The 19356-nt window shown below is 45.9% G+C and overlaps 2 protein-coding genes and 2 non-coding genes across 7 annotated transcripts; 3 read left to right on the top strand and 1 right to left on the bottom strand.

Annotated features, from left to right (window-relative positions):
- Positions 1 to 1089: 1089 nt before the first annotated feature.
- nop56 (NOP56 ribonucleoprotein homolog) lies at positions 1090 to 6211 on the top strand. Its single transcript, XM_061291699.1, has 12 exons — positions 1090 to 1198; positions 1878 to 1967; positions 2041 to 2155; positions 2830 to 2994; positions 3208 to 3406; positions 3547 to 3734; positions 3985 to 4136; positions 4321 to 4421; positions 4764 to 4912; positions 5104 to 5225; positions 5396 to 5500; positions 5749 to 6211. Exons 1-12 carry the CDS (start codon positions 1196 to 1198, stop codon positions 6049 to 6051), a joined length of 1692 nt encoding a protein of 563 aa, XP_061147683.1. The 5' UTR covers positions 1090 to 1195; the 3' UTR covers positions 6052 to 6211.
- On the top strand, positions 3765 to 3895 carry LOC133162921 (small nucleolar RNA SNORA26). The gene has a single exon (XR_009716299.1). It is a non-coding gene; the product is annotated as a small nucleolar RNA SNORA26 (small nucleolar RNA).
- On the top strand, positions 5263 to 5329 carry LOC133162917 (small nucleolar RNA SNORD57). Its single transcript, XR_009716296.1, has one exon. It is a non-coding gene; the product is annotated as a small nucleolar RNA SNORD57 (small nucleolar RNA).
- A 4175-nt stretch (positions 6212 to 10386) lies between the features above and the next one.
- Positions 10387 to 19231, bottom strand: ubap2a (ubiquitin associated protein 2a). 4 transcript variants are annotated; one of them, XM_061291523.1, is made up of 27 exons: positions 19131 to 19231; positions 17576 to 17713; positions 17299 to 17376; positions 17067 to 17177; positions 16778 to 16940; positions 16611 to 16697; positions 16468 to 16531; positions 16244 to 16341; positions 16063 to 16121; positions 15903 to 15973; positions 15523 to 15709; positions 15183 to 15450; positions 14809 to 15104; positions 14494 to 14720; positions 14132 to 14411; positions 14003 to 14042; positions 13744 to 13921; positions 13605 to 13650; positions 13195 to 13483; positions 13031 to 13122; positions 12747 to 12797; positions 12573 to 12666; positions 12066 to 12467; positions 11795 to 11899; positions 11636 to 11703; positions 11292 to 11483; positions 10387 to 11193 (listed from the first exon to the last, which is right to left on the bottom strand). In XM_061291523.1, exons 2-27 carry the CDS (start codon positions 17669 to 17671, stop codon positions 11098 to 11100), a joined length of 3738 nt encoding a protein of 1245 aa, XP_061147507.1. In that variant the 5' UTR covers positions 17672 to 17713; positions 19131 to 19231; the 3' UTR covers positions 10387 to 11097. The 4 variants fall into 4 exon arrangements, with proteins under 4 accessions (XP_061147507.1, XP_061147508.1, XP_061147509.1 ...); XM_061291524.1 differs by having other exon boundaries at positions 12747 to 12794; XM_061291525.1 differs by having other exon boundaries at positions 16069 to 16121.
- Positions 19232 to 19356: the final 125 nt, after the last annotated feature.

The raw sequence follows: 19356 nt of genomic DNA, 5'->3' as shown, positions 1-19356 counted from the left end.
CAAAGATATTACGCATTAACTGGGCTCTTTTTGTGGAAGGGGAGCTGGGTAGACTCAATGTATAAGAATGTTGTCCTTTGGGGAGACAGATTTGCTTTTGGATCAACTCATTGCAGAAAAACATGATTTAATTTTGCATACTACATCTCATCTGTGTGAAGGTGTGTTGTACCTATGTGTCCTCAGAAGTCGGTCATAAATTATCTGCTTCTAAGAATAAGCCAACATGCTGTGACATTTATGACATGCCAGTAATATAATGTGGCGTACATAAAGGCTCACATGCATGTGCTCCTAAGAAACCCTGCAACGCTACAGAAGTTAATGATGCTTTTCCTCAAATCCACCACTTGACCGTGTTCCTGCAAGGTGGTGAGGTATTAGAAAACACTCTGCAGAAATGGTCTAAAAACGTCACACCGTCATTGTATCCCAATGAGTCAAGTACATAAGTAGTGTGCATTGGCAAAACGAAATGTAGGCCTGACGTCAGAGCTCTTATATGAAATTTACCCTTCCTGAATGTTAGGTCTGTGCAATTGTGTTTAACCATCATTTATTTATTTATTTATTTATTTATTTATTTATTTATTTATTTATTTATGCTGTGGTCCAAGGTGGTGCCGACATCGTCCAGGTGCACCTGAGGCGGTCCTGGCGTTGTCCAGGTGCATCCAAGGCGCATCCAAGGCGCATCCAAGGCACATCCAAGGCACATCCGAGGCGCATCCAAGGCGGTCCCGGCATCAACCAGGCGCATCCAAATAGACAAGATAAACACATTTTTCACGAGATACCTTTAAAATTTACCATATGTAGGAGCAAGCCTATACACAGTTCTAACAGTCAAATAAATAAAATACTAGTTGAAAAAATATCAAAATAACTTTGTCACGAATAACAATACAATACGGTCTGTTGAAGAAATGAGCCACTGCTTACTTCATTCCTGTCCAGTTTTGCCCTCTTTAGTAATGCCTTTCGTTACTAGAGTAACGTGTAACGCCTTGATGTTGTTTTATACAACCACTAGGTGGCACCAGCAAACCAGCTTCTTTATTCTATCTCGCGATGTTTCTAGTCTCGCGATATTTTGGCACCTAGACGTCGAGCACTAGAGTGACTGTGCTGTCTTTTCACAAGAGGACGAGCATCGGGACGCACACGCTACGTGTGCAGCTGAGATTCATCGATCATGGTAAAAAAAAAGTTAGACATATGAATGAGTTGGCTTCAAACTTAGTTTTACTCAGTATTGTTGACGTGCAGTTACTGCAATGCATGTTCTTTACCAAGAAGTCGTCGTTTTCATCTGGCCATTTCAAGGCCTTTTACGTCTGAGCTAAGTTATTAAGCTAAGCTAGCCGCTTGCAGACTGGCTTTTCGCAAATGTGCGTCACGTCGCTTTCAACCAAAGAATCGCTTTCGCTGACAGTAAATGAACAGCTTCTTATGTTGTCGAAATATAAACTCGAGTGTTTATGTTCAGATGACTACCAAAAGTGTAGATTTTAAACTTCTTGTAGCATGCATTAGCTGTTAGCTGCTCCACCCGAAAGTGTTTGCACACGTGGTGCCATGGTTAACACGTGGTGTACCGACGTGGTCCAAAAGATATACTTTTGTCTTGCATATTTTTATCTGTAATGGGTTTCCATTTGAACACGGTCAGTTTTATCAAGCACTCCCAGTTTTAACTTATTTTAACCAGTTTTCGAAGATTGTATTTATAATGCAATGTAAATCCATAGTGCTTCAGAGAGTTCAAAATTGCTTGGCTCAAAAGCAAATCGAACACCAAGAAACAGTTTGAGCCAGAACAACACCCATCCTGAATTATTGATGAAACAGTTAATGATTCAATATTTGCATTTAAGGTACTGTTGCACGTGTTGTTCGAGCATGCGTCCGGCTATGCGTTGTTTGCAGTCAAAGAAGTCGAGGAGATCAGCATGCTGCTACCTCAGGTAGGTCGAATTACCCCGCTACATTTTTGTTTGTCGCGTTCATGCAAGACTCAATGCCAAGTGTGTGTTTCAGGTGGAGCAGAGTGTCCTGAGTCTGGCCAAATTCAACAGCATGGTGAGCCTGGCTGCCTTTTTCCCTTTTAAGTCGGCTCAAGCTGCCCTGGAGAACATAAATGCTGTTTCTGAAGGTAAGTTAACGTGCATTGAGTTTAAACTCGTGCATTTATCCCATCAGTAATTGCCTTATTATACTCAGATGTGGTGATGTTTTCATATCTGTCAATCCACTGAATGACTGTGCTGACAGCCTTATAAATCTGAACATCTGAGGGTACTTGTAGGGGAGGGAAAAGGAAAATACTTTTTGTCAAACAAGAGGTTTGCTGTAATACCTAAACGTAACGGTGAGAGGCAGTGTGGTGCCACATGGCACCAAGACGGATGGAAAAAAACAGCATGAAATTGAATGCACTCCACCAGTGATTGCCAACTGGTGATCTGCTGGCCTCTAGTGGTCCGTGGAGGAATTGCAGGTCGACTGTGAAATTGGAAATAGTTGACTTGTTTTTTTTAATTAAAATTATTGGTTCATTTTCCAGCTAATTTTGTGAAATCATAAACCCATTTAACTTGTGTCAAATGCAGTTGAAATTCCCAAAATAGACACACAGGTGCTAATAAATAGCCTGTATAGACTTATCCTCATTTGGTGCAAAATTAGATAATACTCCACCAAAGCAGTGGTCCCCGAGTTGCCTCATGGTTATAATGGTGGTCCCTTGGACAAAATCAGTTAAACCCCTGCGATGGGTGAATTTTCCAGTCAATTTGTCAAGCTTAATATTGTCCTTCCGTTTTGCAGGGGTGGTTCATGCTGACCTCAAGTTGTTCCTTGAGACAAATATTCCTAAATCTGGAAAGAAGAAAGCAACACTGGGAGTTGGAGATGCCAAAATTGGTGCTGCCTTACAAGAGGAATTTGGGTTTTCCATCCAGACCAGTGGTGTTGTGGCAGAATTAACAAGAGGTTTGTATTTATTGTGACGACATGTTGAATTTGTGCTTCCGCTGTGCATTTAAAAAAAAAAAATACTCGGTTAGTTTATGATGCAACTGTATAACCCTGACTACCTGTGAAGGTTCATACTGAAAATCTGAACAGCCGTTTCCTCACGTGATGGCTGACTGCTCAAATTGATTCAATCCAACCTTTGCTTTGCTTTCCTGTGTGTTCTGTCAGGGATTCGCCTTCATTTCCACACGCTGGTAAAGGGACTGACAGCTCTGGCGGCCTCCAAGGCCCAGCTGGGTCTAGGCCACAGTTACTCTCGAGCCAAGGTTAAATTTAATGTCAACAGGGCGGACAACATGATCATCCAGTCCATTGCGCTGTTGGATCAGCTCGACAAGGACATTAACACGTTCTCCATGCGTGTCCGGTAAGTGAATCGCCCAATATTGTAGTTGTTGTGCTGGAAACCTCTGTACAAATTTCCTGGGGAAAACGTTGGGCTGGCAGAGGAAGTAAATGAAACTCTGATGGGTAACGAAGAACCAAAACAAAATTTGTCTCTTTCAGCGAATGGTACGGTTACCACTTCCCCGAGCTGGTGAGGATCGTGCCAGACAACTCGCTGTACTGCCGCTTGGCTCAGCTCATCGGTAACCGGAAGGAGTTGACGGATGAGAGCGTGGCGAGCCTGGAGGAGGTGGTCATGGACAACGCTAAGGCGCAGGCCATCCTCGATGCGTCCCGCTCTTCAATGGGTTAGTCTTGATGTGATGCGTTTGACAACCACGCCCCTTCAACATCCACCTTGGACCAACAAATGTCTCTGGTGATAGACACAAGGGGGTAGAGAAAGTCTCTCATAAACCTGTAGTGGCGGCAGTCATCCTCACTGCGGATCCTGTCGGGAGAAACAGTTCGTGTTGCTAGCATTCAGTGTGTGACTAACAAATGGGTGATCGAGTTTGTGGGTGAATGGACCCTGAACGTTTTTATTTTTTTGTGCAGGAATGGACATTTCGCCTATTGACCTGATCAACATCGAGAGGTTCTCCAATCGCGTGGTGTCTCTGGCGGCGTATCGTCTGGAGCTGCAAGAGTACTTGCGCTCCAAGATGAGCCAAGTGGCCCCCAACTTGGCTGCATTGATTGGAGAAGTGGTGAGCTCCTTGAATTTCCTTGCTTTCATACAACAAATGAGACCAATGATGTTTTACCAATAATCTGTCAATCCTCTGACTGGTCGTGCGGATAAACCTCCGGTGCTGATGGTCCAACTTGTCTTGCCGGGCTTTCTTCTTCTGAAGAAAAATGCTCCCAATATTCAGTATTTCTGTTTTCCAGGTGGGGGCTCGTCTCATCTCCCACGCCGGCAGTCTGACCAACCTGGCAAAGTACCCCGCCTCCACCGTCCAGATCCTGGGAGCGGAGAAGGCCCTGTTCAGGTACCTGGGGCGCCCCTCCCTGCTGGGCAGAGCTGTGGTTGCAGTGATGGCAGGGCTGGGCCGGAGCAGAGCGGGGTGACCCGAGAAGACTGCTTGGTCTTGTCGGGAGTGATCCCCGCCCCCCCATTGCATCCCAAAGTCTGAGCAACCACATGCAACACTGAGATAGATGAAAGCAAAATGGTTAGAGGAGCAGCTTGCCACAAAATACATTTTTAAAACCTTGTCAGGATCTGCATTGCGCTTAGTAAATTGCCAAAGTCAACATTGGCCTTTGGTTCATCAGTCTTTATTTCACGTTAATCGCTCCCACCGTGTGAAAGCAGCTGTAATCTCGCACAGAGCCCTCAAGACTCGCGGCAACACCCCCAAGTACGGCCTGATCTTCCATTCGACCTTCATCGGCCGCGCCGCCGCCAAGAACAAGGGCCGCATCTCCAGATATCTGGCTAACAAGTGCAGCATTGCCTCGCGCATCGACTGCTTCTCCGGTGAGAGACCTCGAATGCCCATTTATACTTCTAGTGTCGACTCTGCTATGATTGCTACTATTTTTCGTCAACAGCATTCATCCTTTGGGTTGATGTTGAGAATGTGTTTTCTGAGCAATTAAAAATATACAAATTTACTGAAACTCGTCTTGCTTCGGTAACATTCATTTTGGGTTTTGGCCTCCTTTCAGAAATGCCCACCTGCGTGTTTGGTGACAAACTGCGTGAACAGGTGGAGGAGCGCCTGGCTTTCTTTGAGACTGGCGACCTACCGCGTAAGAATGTCGACGTGATGAAAGAGGCCATGGAGGAGGTCAGTTACTTCTTATCGTCACTTGTGCAGTTAACGGTGTGGATGATGATCAAGTTGTTCCTGATAAAAACTGAGGGTTAAAACTGATTTAATGAGCCTGACACATCATTTATTCTGAAGCTTTCCAAAGTAATGACCCACAAAGTGTTGAACATTTTGCTCTCTAACAGGCGACCACGGCTGCTGAAGTGATGCGTAAACAGGAAAAGAAGCGCAAGAAGCGTGAAAAGAAGCAAGCGCTCCTTGAAAATGGAGAAGAGAATGGTGACAACAAGGTACTTGCGTCTCCTACTGAAACAGATGCGCTGGTTTGATAGGAGGTCTGACCTGTTGTTGTGGTTCGGTCTCAGAAAACACCATGCAAGAGAAATTTGACTCCCAACCATTGGCAGGCCCAAATCAGTGGGCTTGATCACTGAAGCGAGTCATACAATTTGAAATAACTTGCCGTAAATACATGCCGCTTCATTTTGATAGCTTACGTGAATACAAAAATGGTAAAGTGGCTGTATCTTAATTTTAGGTTAATGGTGACTCTGAAACACCCGGGAAAAAGAAAAAGAAACGTGCGGCTGAGGAAGAGGTGGAAGTCCAGGCTGACGAGGCATCGGCTGCAGAGAACGGAGCAGGTGATTCTTCCACCAAGAAAAAGAAACGCAAGTCTGAGCCTCAGGAGGCTGCTGTGGTAGAGGCTGAGGAGGACACTGACACGCCGTCCAAGAAGAAAAAGAAACGAAAGTCGGGCGTCATCGAAGCTGAGCCAGTGGAAGTCATCCCGGAAACTCCAGTGTCTGAGAAGAAAAAGAAAAAGAAAAAAAATGTGTAGTGAAGAATGGGATGGATTGACTCCAGACTGAACTATTTTTGTGTATAGATCACTTTATTCATGTCCTTTTTTTTGGACTGTACAGATGCTTTACCCGTGCCTTGCATTATGAAAAATGTACTTGTACTTATGTAAATAAATCTTCAGTTCTTTACAAAAACATTTTGTTTTTGTTCCAATGTGCCATGGGACTACTTTATTCCCGTTGATGGATGGCAGTGCAGCACAGAAGTCTGTTTTGGGAAAGTTAGTTTTCTATACAAACAAGTTCAAAGTTCAGTACTCAGACTCAGATCATAGTTCATAATTAAACTTTTTAGCACAGTTTATTGTTCAAAAAATTTAAAGGTCAGAGTTCTTAATAAAAATGACCATGTATTGTAAGACTTTTGTTAAAAATTAAATGACAATCATGTACACTTGGCTTTTGGAACAGAATGAGAATGTACAGTACAGCGTTTTGTTAAAAGATACTATGTATAGTAAGGCTTTCATTGTAAAGAAACAAAAAGAACCATGTCATGTCACAATTTTTGGTATGGCGCCGCGGTGAGTGGCAGCCTCCCAGCAGTGTTCTCTCCTCTACTTTATTTATGCTGGTGCCTTGTACCGCACCTCGGCGTGTGCAGATCGCTTCGGGTCGGATATTTTTCTTCCCTGTAACCGGGATGGCTGCGCTCGTCGGTCGGGACCAGTGTTACAAGTTGCTCCCATGTTATCTTACTCCCCTCCCCGTCTCGAGTTACGACTGTTATGGTAAGGCGAGTTGCGCAGTTTTGTGTTTTGCGACTGCAGATTCGTCACAAGCGACTTGGAACTTCCCTGATTCCAAAACTGTCTCAATAAAAACACTGAACGAAAGGTCTCGTTTGCATTTCCGACTGGCTGCAAAAAATAGCAAACTAAAAAAAAAAATTAGAAAAGTCATCAACGGGATTTGAACCCGTGACGCAAAGAAATAAGAATAGTTCACTTCCCCGGCGAGGGTACGCGTTGATCTGAAAAAGGTGGTGTACCTAATAGAGTGTCCGAATGACGTCACAGATCAAACAGCCAATCAGAAAGTGGGGGTGAGGGCGGGTGTGGCACTTTTCGCTTTCATTTAAGCTTTGACCATGATTTTTCCCTAATGAAGTGGCCTATTATTAGGAACACCTGAAAATGGCGGTGTACCTAATAGTGTGTCCGAATGACGTCACAGATCAAACAGCCAATCAGAAAGTGGGGGTGAGGGCGGGTGTGGCACTTTTCACTTTCATTTAAGCTTTGACCATGATTTTTCCCTAATGAAGTGGCCTGTTATTAGGTACACCTAAAAATGGCGGTGTACCTAATAGTGTGTCCCAATGACGTCACAGATCAAACAGCCAATCAGAAAGTGGGGGTGAGGGCGGGTGTGGCACTTTTCACTTTCATTTAAGCTTTGACCATGATTTTTCCCTAATGAAGTGGCCTGTTATTAGGTACACCTAAAAATGGCGGTGTACCTAATAGTGTGTCCGAATGACGTCACAGATCAAACAGCCAATCAGAAAGTGGGGGTGAGGGCGGGTGTGGCACTTTTCACTTTTATTTAAGCTTTGACCATGATTTTTCCCTAATGAAGTGGCCTGTTATTAGGTACACCTAAAAATGGCGGTGTACCTAATAGTGTGTCCGAATGACGTCACAGATCAAACAGCCAATCAGAAAGTGGGGGTGAGGGCGGGTGTGGCACTTTTCACTTTCAGTTAAGCTTTGACCATGATTTTTCCCTAATGAACTGGCCTGTTATTAGGAACACCTGAAAATGGTGGTGTACCTAATAGTGTGTCCGAGTGACGTCACAGATCAAACAGCCAATCAGGAAGTGGGGATGAGGGCGGTTTTTTTTCTTTTTTTTAAATAAATCAAATAATCCAAAATCATGGTCAAAGGCCACTTTATTAGAGAAATATCATGGTCAAAGGTCACAGGTGTCCTCGTGGCCGCATTCCAACGTTTTCCAAGATCCCCTCGTTAAGTGCACCTGTGTGAAAAGTTTTAGCTCCTTTCACGTTCCACAGGAGCTAAAACTTTTCACGCAGGTGCACTTAACGAGGGAATCACACGGACACTCCATTAGGTACACCGCCATTTTCAAGTGTACCTAATAACAGGCCACTTTATTAGGCCAAAGTCATGGTCAAAGGTCACAGGTGTCAAGCGCTAGTCTTGGGGCCGCGTTCCAATATGTTTTCCAGGTTACCCTCGTTAAACACACCTGCGTGAAAAGTTTTAGCTACTTTCACGTTCCGCAGGAGCTAAAACTTTTCACGCAGGTGCACTTAACGAGGGAATCACACGGACACTCCATTAGGTACACTGCCATTTTCAAGTGTACCAAATAACAGGCCACTTTATTAGGGAAATATCATGGTCAAAGGTCACAGGAGTCAAGCTCTAGTCCTCGGGGCCGCATTCCAACATGTTTTCCAAGATTCCCTCGTTAAGTGCACCTGTGTGAAAAATTGGGCTCCTGCAGAACGTGAAAATGAACAAAATCTTTTCACGCAGGTGTGTTTAACGAGGGTAACTTGGAAAACATATTGGAACGCGGCCCCTCGAGGACTGGAGGTCGGCACCCCTGGTTTAAATGAAAAGTGCCATACCCGCCCTCACCCCCACTTTCTGATTGGCTGGTTTTTCTGTGACATCACTCGGACACACTATTAGGTACACCGCCATTTTTAGGTGTTCCTAATAACAGGCCACTTCATTAGGGAAAAATCATGGTCAAAGCTTAAATGAAAGTGAAAAGTGCCACACCCGCCCTCACCCCCACTTTCTGATTGGCTGTTTGATCTGTGACGTCATTTGGACACTCTATTAGGTACACCGCCATTTTTAGGTGTACCTAATAACAGGCCAGTTCATTAGGGAAAAATCATGGTCAAAGCTTAAATGAAAGTGAAAAGTGCCACACCCGCCCTCACCCCCACTTTCTGATTGGCTGTTTGATCTGTGACGTCATTGGGACACACTATTAGGTACACCGCCATTTTTAGGTGTACCTAATAACAGGCCACTTCATTAGGGAAAAATCATGGTCAAAGCTTAAATGAAAGTGAAAAGTGCCACACCCGCCCTCACCCCCACTTTCTGATTGGCTGTTTGATCTGTGACGTCATTGGGACACACTATTAGGTACACCGCCATTTTTAGGTGTACCTAATAACAGGCCACTTCATTAGGGAAAAATCATGGTCAAAGCTTAAATGAAAGTGAAAAGTGCCACACCCGCCCTCACCCCCACTTTCTGATTGGCTGTTTGATCTGTGACGTCATTCGGACACACTATTAGGTACGCCGCCATTTTTAGGTGTACCTAATAACAGGCCACTTCATTAGGGAAAAATCATGGTCAAAGCTTAAATGAAAGTGAAAAGTGCCACACCCGCCCTCACCCCCACTTTCTGATTGGCTGTTTGATCTGTGACGTCATTGGGACACACTATTAGGTACACCGCCATTTTTAGGTGTACCTAATAACAGGCCACTTCATTAGGGAAAAATCATGGTCAAAGCTTAAATGAAAGTGAAAAGTGCCACACCCGCCCTCACCCCCACTTTCTGATTGGCTGTTTGATCTGTGACGTCATTGGGACACACTATTAGGTACACCGCCATTTTTAGGTGTACCTAATAACAGGCCACTTCATTAGGGAAAAATCATGGTCAAAGCTTAAATGAAAGTGAAAAGTGCCACACCCGCCCTCACCCCCACTTTCTGATTGGCTGTTTGATCTGTGACGTCACTCGGACAGTCCATTAGGTACACCACCATTTTCAGGTGTTCCTAATAACAGGCCACTGCGGGATCATATAAATATTCAATAGAATTGGTCCGAGTGCCGATACCTGTGGGACACCACACGTAATGTTATAGAGTTCAGAAGAGTTTTTTTTTGTTTGCTATTTTTTGCAGCCAGTTGGAAATGCTGTATGATGTATAGTAAGGCTTTTTAGAAAAAAAAATGTATAGTCAAGCAATTAGTGAGGGGACCATCTCAAATAAAAGGTCCATGAGAGCTACTATACAAGTGTTCATATTTTTGTCTCTAGACAGTAACTTATTTATTATTTGTTTATTTATTATTTATTCATCACTCTTATTTATTCATTGTTTGTGCCTTCTTGTTTTTATTTTTCTGTGTTGTTTACTTGTATGTATATTGTGTACTATGTCTTGTCACCGTGGGATAGTGGCAACGTAATTTCAATTTCTTTGTGTGTCATGGCATGTGAAGAAATTGACAACAAAGCAGGCTTTGACTTTTTGAAAAAAAAACAAATCACCAAGACCAGAGTCACTCAAACAGTTTACATTTTAATTTGGACAAGGTTTAAACCAATGTTAAAATGACATCAAGGCTTGGCTGGTGAGCAGCCAATTATTAGAAGTTGAAGAATGACAGACAGATGGAGGGAAAACTGCAGAAAAAAAAAAAAACCCAAATCAAGCTATCAACTCAAGTCACACTTCAAATAAGGATTCACAGATGCAGGAGACCAAAATTACAAAAACATTTCTTCTAAAAAATAAAAAATGGCCTCAGCCATGAAAATGATGCTTAGATTCTATGTACATCGTTCTCAGTTCATGTATGCATACAAAAAGGAATCTACATCACATGATGCTTTGTGTTCAAGTATATTCACCAACTTCATGATTGAGCATTCTCATTCCATTTTTTTTTCTTTTTAAATAAAATGCCCTTCAAAATTAAAAAACAAAACAAAATGCAGAAAACCACATTTCATGTTCTACTAATACATATATACTGTATAAATACATACATAAATATATTTTACATACAACAGACATAAATTTGAAAAGGGGATATACAGAGCAAAGGAGAGGCCGTGGTAGTGTGTTTTAGCTTCTGTTGTAAAATGGTTTGTCCCTCCATTGTTTTATCAGTCAGACGCATGAGTGTGCCGCATGCACTCTCGCGCACAACACACACACAAATGATAATCCTGTCACGCACACACCCACATGCATATACACACAGCGTAGCGACTTCAGTTGGCCCAGTAGGGGGAGCTGCCGTAGCTCGACTTATTGACTTGGCTCTTCTGCTGCAGGCCGCTGGACTGCCCACGCTGACCTGGACCACCCTGAACATGGAAGCAAGGGACAATGCACATATTAGAGAAAACATGCAGGTGGGTCTGTGATACATCCCAGGGATTCACCAGCTCAGTGCAAGTGTTACCTGTCCATCCTGAGCAAGATGGTGGTGCAGCAGCTGCGAGTGTGGTTGCTGGTGAGGCAGGATGTGAAGGAAGGGTGCCGGTGCATAACCTCCGGGGGCTGCTCCAGGATTCAGGGGTCCTGGACCCCCCAGCGCAGATGGCAGGCTGAAGGGAGGGGGGGTCCCTGCGTGGAAACCCTGCTTATCAAAAGACTATAGGGCGAGAAGAAAGAAAATACAGAAACTTTGTGACCAAAACCTCCCAGCATTTGGTGGACAAAATGCTCGGCCTTGGTACAAACCCAACGGACCTTCACTTACTCGGTACAGTTGGATTGGAGAGTAAAATAGAGGACGAGGCTCACCTGGGTCTTATTGTAAACACTTCCGCTGATGTCTGGCACACCGGAGTTACTGGATGTCACCGAAACCCCTGCAAGTGACACCGCAAACGAGATCAACACCCCAAAACATTAATGATCGAATTGGGGGAGTTATGGTAAGCTGTTGAATGTGTCTCCTACCTTTACCGGGCCCGCTAGCAGCAGATTTGGCTTGTGCCTGAGAGGAGGAATTGTAACCTTTACTATAGTCCACTCCGGCTGGTCCTGCTGTCAGCTCCTCATACCCTAAAAAGGAAAGAACCAAGGTAACGACTTTGACAACTAATGCAAATGTGACTTTTTGCCCTGAACATTGAGACTTAATACTATTTTTTTTTTTATGTCCTCCCCTCATAGATTTGTTGACCAGAAATGGACAATATGTTAAAAACGACGGGACGCAGTCACCGACCTGAGCTGAAGGTGTGCTGGCCGTAGCCGCTGGGCTGCTGTTGCGTCTGCTGCTGGAACGGGCTGGCAGACGGGTTCCCCAGGCTGAGACCCATGCTGTGCTGCTTGGCCGAGGCAGGTCCCGGGCCCCCCGGGGGAACGAACATGGTGGGGCCATACTGGAAGGCGGCGGCGCTGGGTACGGCGCCGGGCACGCCGGCGTAGTAAGGCAGCCCCGTGTAGCTGTAGCCCGGAGGCAGGAAGGCCTGCTGACTGCTGTGGTGCTGGCCCTGCGGCTGGGCCTGAGGAGGCTGAGGCTGGCTCTGGCCTTGGTTCTGGCCCTGTGGGGGCTGCTGCTGGGCTGCCAGGCTTGTGGGTGGTGCAGGAGAGGTGGAGTCGTTCCTTCCAAACTTTGTGACTTCACCTGAACACAGAGGCAGACTTATCATGCAGCTCCGCCCGCTGTCAGGAGTATGGATGTATTTGATGAAGATAGATGTGGCCAATGACCATCAAAGTACGCCTCTACCTGAGTAGGGGTTGTTGGCAAGGCTCCCGTCTCTGCTAGACAGCGTGGCGGTGGGGCCGGGGAATGTGATTCCATAGTAATCCTGCAGGGAGGGCTGAGGGCACAAAACAAGATTGGGACCCGGTCCAAAGCAACTACTCAAGTCAATTGGAGCGATGAAGATTCAAGACTCACCATTGGTAGTCGGGACTGGAGCATGTGGAGATCCTCATAGCCGTAAATCTGCTGTGAAAGATACATATATTTCATATCTGATGTGTCAACAGCTTTTCTTATTTTTATTTAGGAGTGCACATGAGAAGTAAGAGGACATCTTTTGAATAGCTCAGAATACCACTACAAACCACTCTAAGTGAAAATCTGCGATATGAGACCATCGGTCACACAATATGAAAGCACTCTCAAGGAGCAGAGAGAAGTTTTTGCTGTGATCAAAAACACTGCACAGTGACCCTTACTGGGTATGCTGGGAGCAGTCCCCCTGGGCCCATGATATACTGGTTAGGCAGCAGAGGAGGAACGCCTTGGGACAAGTTTGGTGGGGCTTTACCTGTTAACAAAATAACATACATTACCCGACCCGATGACTATTACCAGCACACATTTCTCTTTTCTTGCTTACCAGTGGAGGAGGACAGTAAGGGTGCGGTCCTTGGTCCAGAGAGGTTGGATGTGCCGGTAGCTCCATTGGAGCCGAATCCCAGCGCCGCGCTGGTGGCAGCGGAATGAAGTCCGCCGGCGCCGCTCATGTTGCTGCTCATGCCGGACATGTTCGCCAGGTGACCGATGCCGCTGCTACTGTTGCTGCTATTGTGGACCGAGTGAAGTGCCGAAGGCGGAGGTTGCGACGACGTGTAGGAAGTAGAGGCGGGAGTGAGAGCGCTCACGCTGCTGCTGTCCACACTTGTGTACTGAGGAGGACACAAAGTCGGTTTGCCCACGTACAGTGTGCTTGTTGGTATCTTTATACTGTTAGCAAGATTTAGCCTCAGTAAGTGGCATCCCCCCCCAGAAGCTACTAAACGCCCTTACAGTGAGAGAACTGGAGCCGAGAGCTGAGGAATGACTGTTGACATGGCTGCAGACACAAAGCACAAAAACAATTGTCCAAAGGATTCATTTTGTGATAGCGATGAAATTAAGCTTGCTGGTCATTGCGCGAGCGTGTCACCTGTTGAGAGCGTTGAGCTGGCCAGCTGAGGGAAGCTCCTGTGCCAGGCTGGAGAGCGTGCTGGAGCTCTGCACAGGCAATGTGGAGGGGGTTAAGTGGGAGGAGGGTGGCGGTGCGCAGTTGGTGTTGGCGTTGAGAGACGGAGAGTCGGGCTTTGGTGTGGAGGTTGCTGAGGAAACTGAGCACAGTATGGCAACGCTTGCATAAAAGAACTTGTATGTACAGGGAACTATTAATAGATTTGTGCGAGGTAACATACTGTCTAAAGCTGCAGATGTCCTTACTCCATTCAGACCATTCTAGGATAAAGGGGAAAATGTTGTTTTTATTTTTAAATTTAAACCCATTAGAGGTCAATGATAAACTTCTGTATCTGATTTCTCCTCACCATAACCGGTCCAGGCGTTTCTTTACTCTGGGAGAAGGCCAGTCGTGCTTGAGGTGGCAAGGAGCCATCGTAGCTTCCTCCCACAGTGGAGAAGGGAGGCACGGAACAGGACGAGATGGTCGATGTGGTCAGCGATGACGAGGGAGGCGTGCCGGAGCTGACGGGACCGAGCGACGAGGGCGTAAGACTGGGGAGTGCCGTCGAGGACGTGTGATACACCGGCTCAGACGACGACAGGGGCAGAGGGAGGTCGACAGAGAGAGAGCTTCCCAGTGACTCACTACGAGACAAGAATGAGTCGTTTGCTTGACGCATTTCGTGAGATAACAGTGCGATTTTAAAACAATGATATCCATCAGTACCCGAGGGTTTTGGAGTACATGCTTGTCTGACTCTGAGTCCCTGGTCCTGACGCGGGTGCTACCAGGCCAGGGGCCGGCGTGGATTCCCTGGATGCGGCACTGACAGCGTTGTCCACAACTCCAAACTCTGGCAAAGCAGACTCGGAGCCAAAGTCAAGTGCTCCAAACTGAAGGTTTAGACCGGGGACATCAGTGGAGCCTGGCATTTCCACGGCTGTCGAGGGGATCTGTCACAAGAAAGACGTTTACACACTCCAACATTAAGATTTACCTGAACTGTCTGTCGCTCACCATTTGATTGTCAGCAACTTTTACCTTTGACGTCGGAGGTATCCTTCGTTTTTGACCTTTCAGCTGTGCCCGCTGCTGCTGCGACGTCCCGCAACCGTGAGCATCCAATCCGGCGCCCGAATGTTTGGGACCAGCAGCCACCGCGACTGGGCCCGCCTGCGCCAACGTGCCGCTGTGCTGGGGAGCAGAGGAGGCGGATGCGGGGGCCACTTGTTGAGATGGTGGACTGGGCTGGCGCGCCAGTGGCAAGGAGGGGCCGCTGTGCCTCTGGATGAGCTGACTCAGCACAAGCGAAGGCTCTGGCTGGAGGCCAAACTCACCTGCAGATGCACCCAAACATACAGTGAGGCACGCTTGTACGTCAGACCCCAGCTGAAGGCTTTGGCAAGAAAACTTACGGCTGAACTGTGAGGTCAGTGTGGTGGCGTTTGATTCTGACGCCTTCATGTCCCAGCTGGACGAAGAGTGTGGAGGTACTGGCGCTCCCAGGCTCGGCAGGCGACCGATTGAAGGGCTGCCTTGGGTGTTGGCAGGATGTGCCACCTGGGACGACGGCAGAGGACCCAAGCCCGGACCCTTAAGCTGTTCCAGTATCTGCGCTCCTGCACTGGGTGCAGGCCTCTTGGCTTGCCCGAGGTCTCCAAAACCAGCACCAAGAACTGATGACTGGCACAGGGAAAAGGGAAAATGCATGAGTTACATGTTATCTATTTTTTCTAACTATTGTTTTGGGTTTACCAGAGCAGCATGAGCATAGCTGGTGCCACCGGCAGTGCTGCGGCTCGGGGGAGGCTGATGTTGCTGCTGTGGCGGCGGCGGATGGTGGTGAGAGTTGGTGAAGACCAGACTCTGCGAAGTGGAGGAGGAGGCGGGTGCTTCTCTTCCACCCACTACAGGCTTCTGCAGCAGAGAGGCTAGGTCCAGACTACAGAACGACAATTAGGTCAAAGCAGTTAAAAAAGTTGGCTTCATCCATTTTAATTGCTGCTTAAGCTCTTGGGGGTGGGTCACATGTGAACTCGACAATCCCGAGCTGACTTTTGTGTGTAAGGAATCTGATTCAAACTTAATGCATTAAAAATTCACACTGTAATTTATTTAACATGTCAGTTATTCACCTTTGGCCAGAAGTGATATGATTCTCAGTAGGAGGCGCGCATGAGGAAGTGAAGACCTTTGTCTCCGAGAGCTGTCATAAAACAAATATAGGCCCCCCAAAAAAACCAATATGATGTAAACATCAGTCATTTTGCTGACAGACTTTTCGTGAAGACTCACACTAACATCCTCACTCCAGTCTTCGGGTCCGTAGTCTTCAACCGGGTTCCTCCAATTAGCTAAACAAAAGTAAACAACATGTCAGGGACGAATAAGGTGAAAGACACAGTGGGTGTCAATAAAAGGTTGAGCAGATGCCACCTTCATCAACGAAGACTGTATCCTTGCACGCAACACAAACCCATTTCATCTGTATTGTTGTTAGCCGCAGTGTCCCAAGCCTCACTCTGTGTGGTCCCTGTCCCCGCCTCTGAGGTATAGTCCGCGGGGTTGAAAGTTCTGGGAAATAATAAATGCGGGACTCATGTTACAGATTTCCAATGAAAGGCTCAGCTGAAGCTGTCTAATACATTATTTGATGTGATCAAATAATAAATTGCCAATATGGGGTGAGCTTTGACATACCCCATGCCTTGGGCTGAGAACCTGCTGGTAGCTGGTCCTCTGCCTCTCCCGCGACCGCCCGAGCCTGCGTAAACATCAGCCAAACATTGGCAAGAGCCACTCAAGTATAATGCTATTTTGGAATGAAAAATTTCCCATCTCACCTCGACCACCTTTTGCCCTCCTTCCTCGATCAGAGCCTTTGTCCACTGGTGTCACCTCCACGCCATTTTCTGCAGGACGAGCAGCACCTGATACAAATGCGCATGCCAAAATTAAGGTGACAACGGCGACAGTTGTGGGGGACAGGAGATGTATCGCGACGCTATACCCTGCCGGCTCCGATTGGCGCCTTTGCCCTTGCGGTTGGATGACGCACGGCCCTTGCTCGCCTCCCTGTCGCCTTTCTTCTCCCGGTTTTCCTTGTTCTCCTTGCTTTCCGAAGGAGCCTCCTTCACCAGCGGCTTCTTCTTCCCTACAGTCTCCCACGAGGTCTAAACAAAAAGCGGCAGCAAAAAAGTTGGAAGCTGCCATGTCGCAGTTTGGTGCTGGTTAATAACAGATAGGCTTTTCAATTCATTCAAAAAAACGGTAGGGAAATTTGTATGGCACAAGCCTACCATATCCGAAGTGCTTTCCAGGAGGAAATTGATGGCTCTGCTCACATCCTCGTTGCAGTCATGAAGCGCGACCATACATTCATCCTGGTTCTTGCCAGTAACCTCCATCAGCTTAGGGAAATACCAAGCAGATAAAAACAGTTGTAATCATTTGGTGAAGAAGAGTCAGTGGTTTCTTCCATCAGTGTGCTAAACATTCACACAAATTATTGTCAGACAAATGATTCCGTACCTGATTAACTTTGTCTTCAAAGTCAGCATCATTCTTATCATAGATCATCTGGGCAAGCCGGATTTGCTCAGCAGTAGCCTGGAACACAAGAAAAAAAAAAATATTACAGTTGACAAAACAGCGCTTCACCCTATTTTTTATTTTATTTTTAAAGAGGGAAGCCTTCATGAATTACTTTAAATGTTCTACATACTATTCACAATCTCAGTAATAATGATTTCAAGGAAAAAAGCTCTGAAGTGCGTGTTCCTTCATTTGCGTGGCTGCAGACTCTCACCTGTATCTGTTTCTGTGGTTGAGATGGGTGGGTGGCAGCAGGCGGCACTTTTTCACGAGGGCCCCGGGCCTTTTCGCTGCCCAGCGAGCTCATCATATACAGTATATACAAAACTCTGTATGTACAAAATAGAAAAACCTGCAGAGGAAACAGGAAACAAAAGAAAACTCACAACTGTGTTAACACTGCTCCAGCATAACATAGCAACATATTTGTGTTACACAGTAGGACACAGTTGGTCTGGTGATGTAACAACATTGCTGAATATCTAGGTCAAGGAGGGAGAGTGACCTGGTGTCTACTTGCATAAAAAATAAATAAATAAAAGTCCGTGTGTGCCTGCATTCTGCAGCAGGAAATAATGTAGGGGCATAATGCACACAATACTACATACAAGTTATTTTGGATGCACACTGCAAATTCTTAATGAAATGTTGATACCCGCCAGCAGATAGTTCTTGCGCAATACTAACAGAATAAAATATCAGCAAATATGCACGACGTAAAGGCGAAGTTAACTTTTATCCCTCTGCTCACTGACAGTTGCGAGAACAATAGCAGCGCAGTTTACATCGGCCGAGTGACGTCAGTAGAAACACAGTGACACCATTGGCTGTTGAACTGAACAAAGCTAACGCCAAGGAGCTGGCTTGATTTAAGTCAGAAACATTTCAAATCGTATGCTTGACAAAATCATTTCAGCAGCAATCATTTACAAATCAAATCGATATTAGGGATTTTATTATTGTCGTGATCCTGACGATTAAATGCCATTCATTAAAAATGGTTTGTTTTTGCTGACTTAAGCCCAAGTAAATGAGTTTCATTTAGGGGTGACATTCGAGTAAATATACACACACAAAACTACAACATTCCTCAGAATGTCCTTTATTTGAGAACAGCCAAGGGGACGAATGTTTAGAGTAACGCTAACGTCACCCAAATAGAATGACTTATTTACAGCCCCTGCGTGACTTAATGAATTTACATTCGACTTTGCGATGAAAAATCATGTCGTAGGAGCGTCACGGTTAAATAAAACCGAAAAGCTTGATGATTAGGATACCGGGGGGCCTCTTTGTCCTCGCCAGCGAGGCAGGCTCGCTAACATGCTAACACCAGGCGAGCGAGTCTCGGAGGCAGCTGGGGTGAAGCTAACGTTAGCAATTAATGCTATCTAAATCTGGTCAGAGTTGCTAACAATCGATCGTCTAATCAGCTCGTTTAAGAGTTGCCCTATCTTCAGATCACATCAATCTTACAAACGCCGATTACACAAGCATCCAAAGTAAGACAACAAGCAACGAGGCAAAGTGTATCGAAAGAAACGAAGAAGGCCTTAGAGCGGAATACAATCCCATCACGACATTGCTCGCTGGGAAACCAAGACAACAGAAAAATTGCGAAAGACACCTCTCACAGCCTCGACGAAGGAAAATCGCCCAGGCAGGCGACCGACTACGTGCGCCAAGTATACTCAATAAAAACAGTTGAACGCGTTTTGAAATTGGGCGCAAAAAAAGCGAAAACGTGTTTTAGAAAATCCCGTTATTACCTGCTAACACGCTTCACTCAGCCAGCAGCAGACAAGGTGGTCACGTGATTAAGGCGACCGAGTTGGATGCTTGTTTTGCTTCTGCTTGTGTGACATCAACCACTTTCAATGGTTCGTGCGTACGCGATAGTCCTGCTCATTAAAAATGACAACCATTCTAATCTACATTTTGTATTTGACTTTTTTTAATTATCCAATAACTTCTTTTTCTGATGTTTTTGCTTAG

The sequence above is a fragment of the Syngnathus typhle genome, linkage group LG11 (genome assembly GCF_033458585.1).
Source record: "Syngnathus typhle isolate RoL2023-S1 ecotype Sweden linkage group LG11, RoL_Styp_1.0, whole genome shotgun sequence".
In the NCBI taxonomy this organism is placed as follows: domain Eukaryota; kingdom Metazoa; phylum Chordata; class Actinopteri; order Syngnathiformes; family Syngnathidae; genus Syngnathus; species Syngnathus typhle.
Note: the sequence above shows the minus strand (reverse complement) of the source record. Positions and strands in the feature narration are given on the sequence as shown.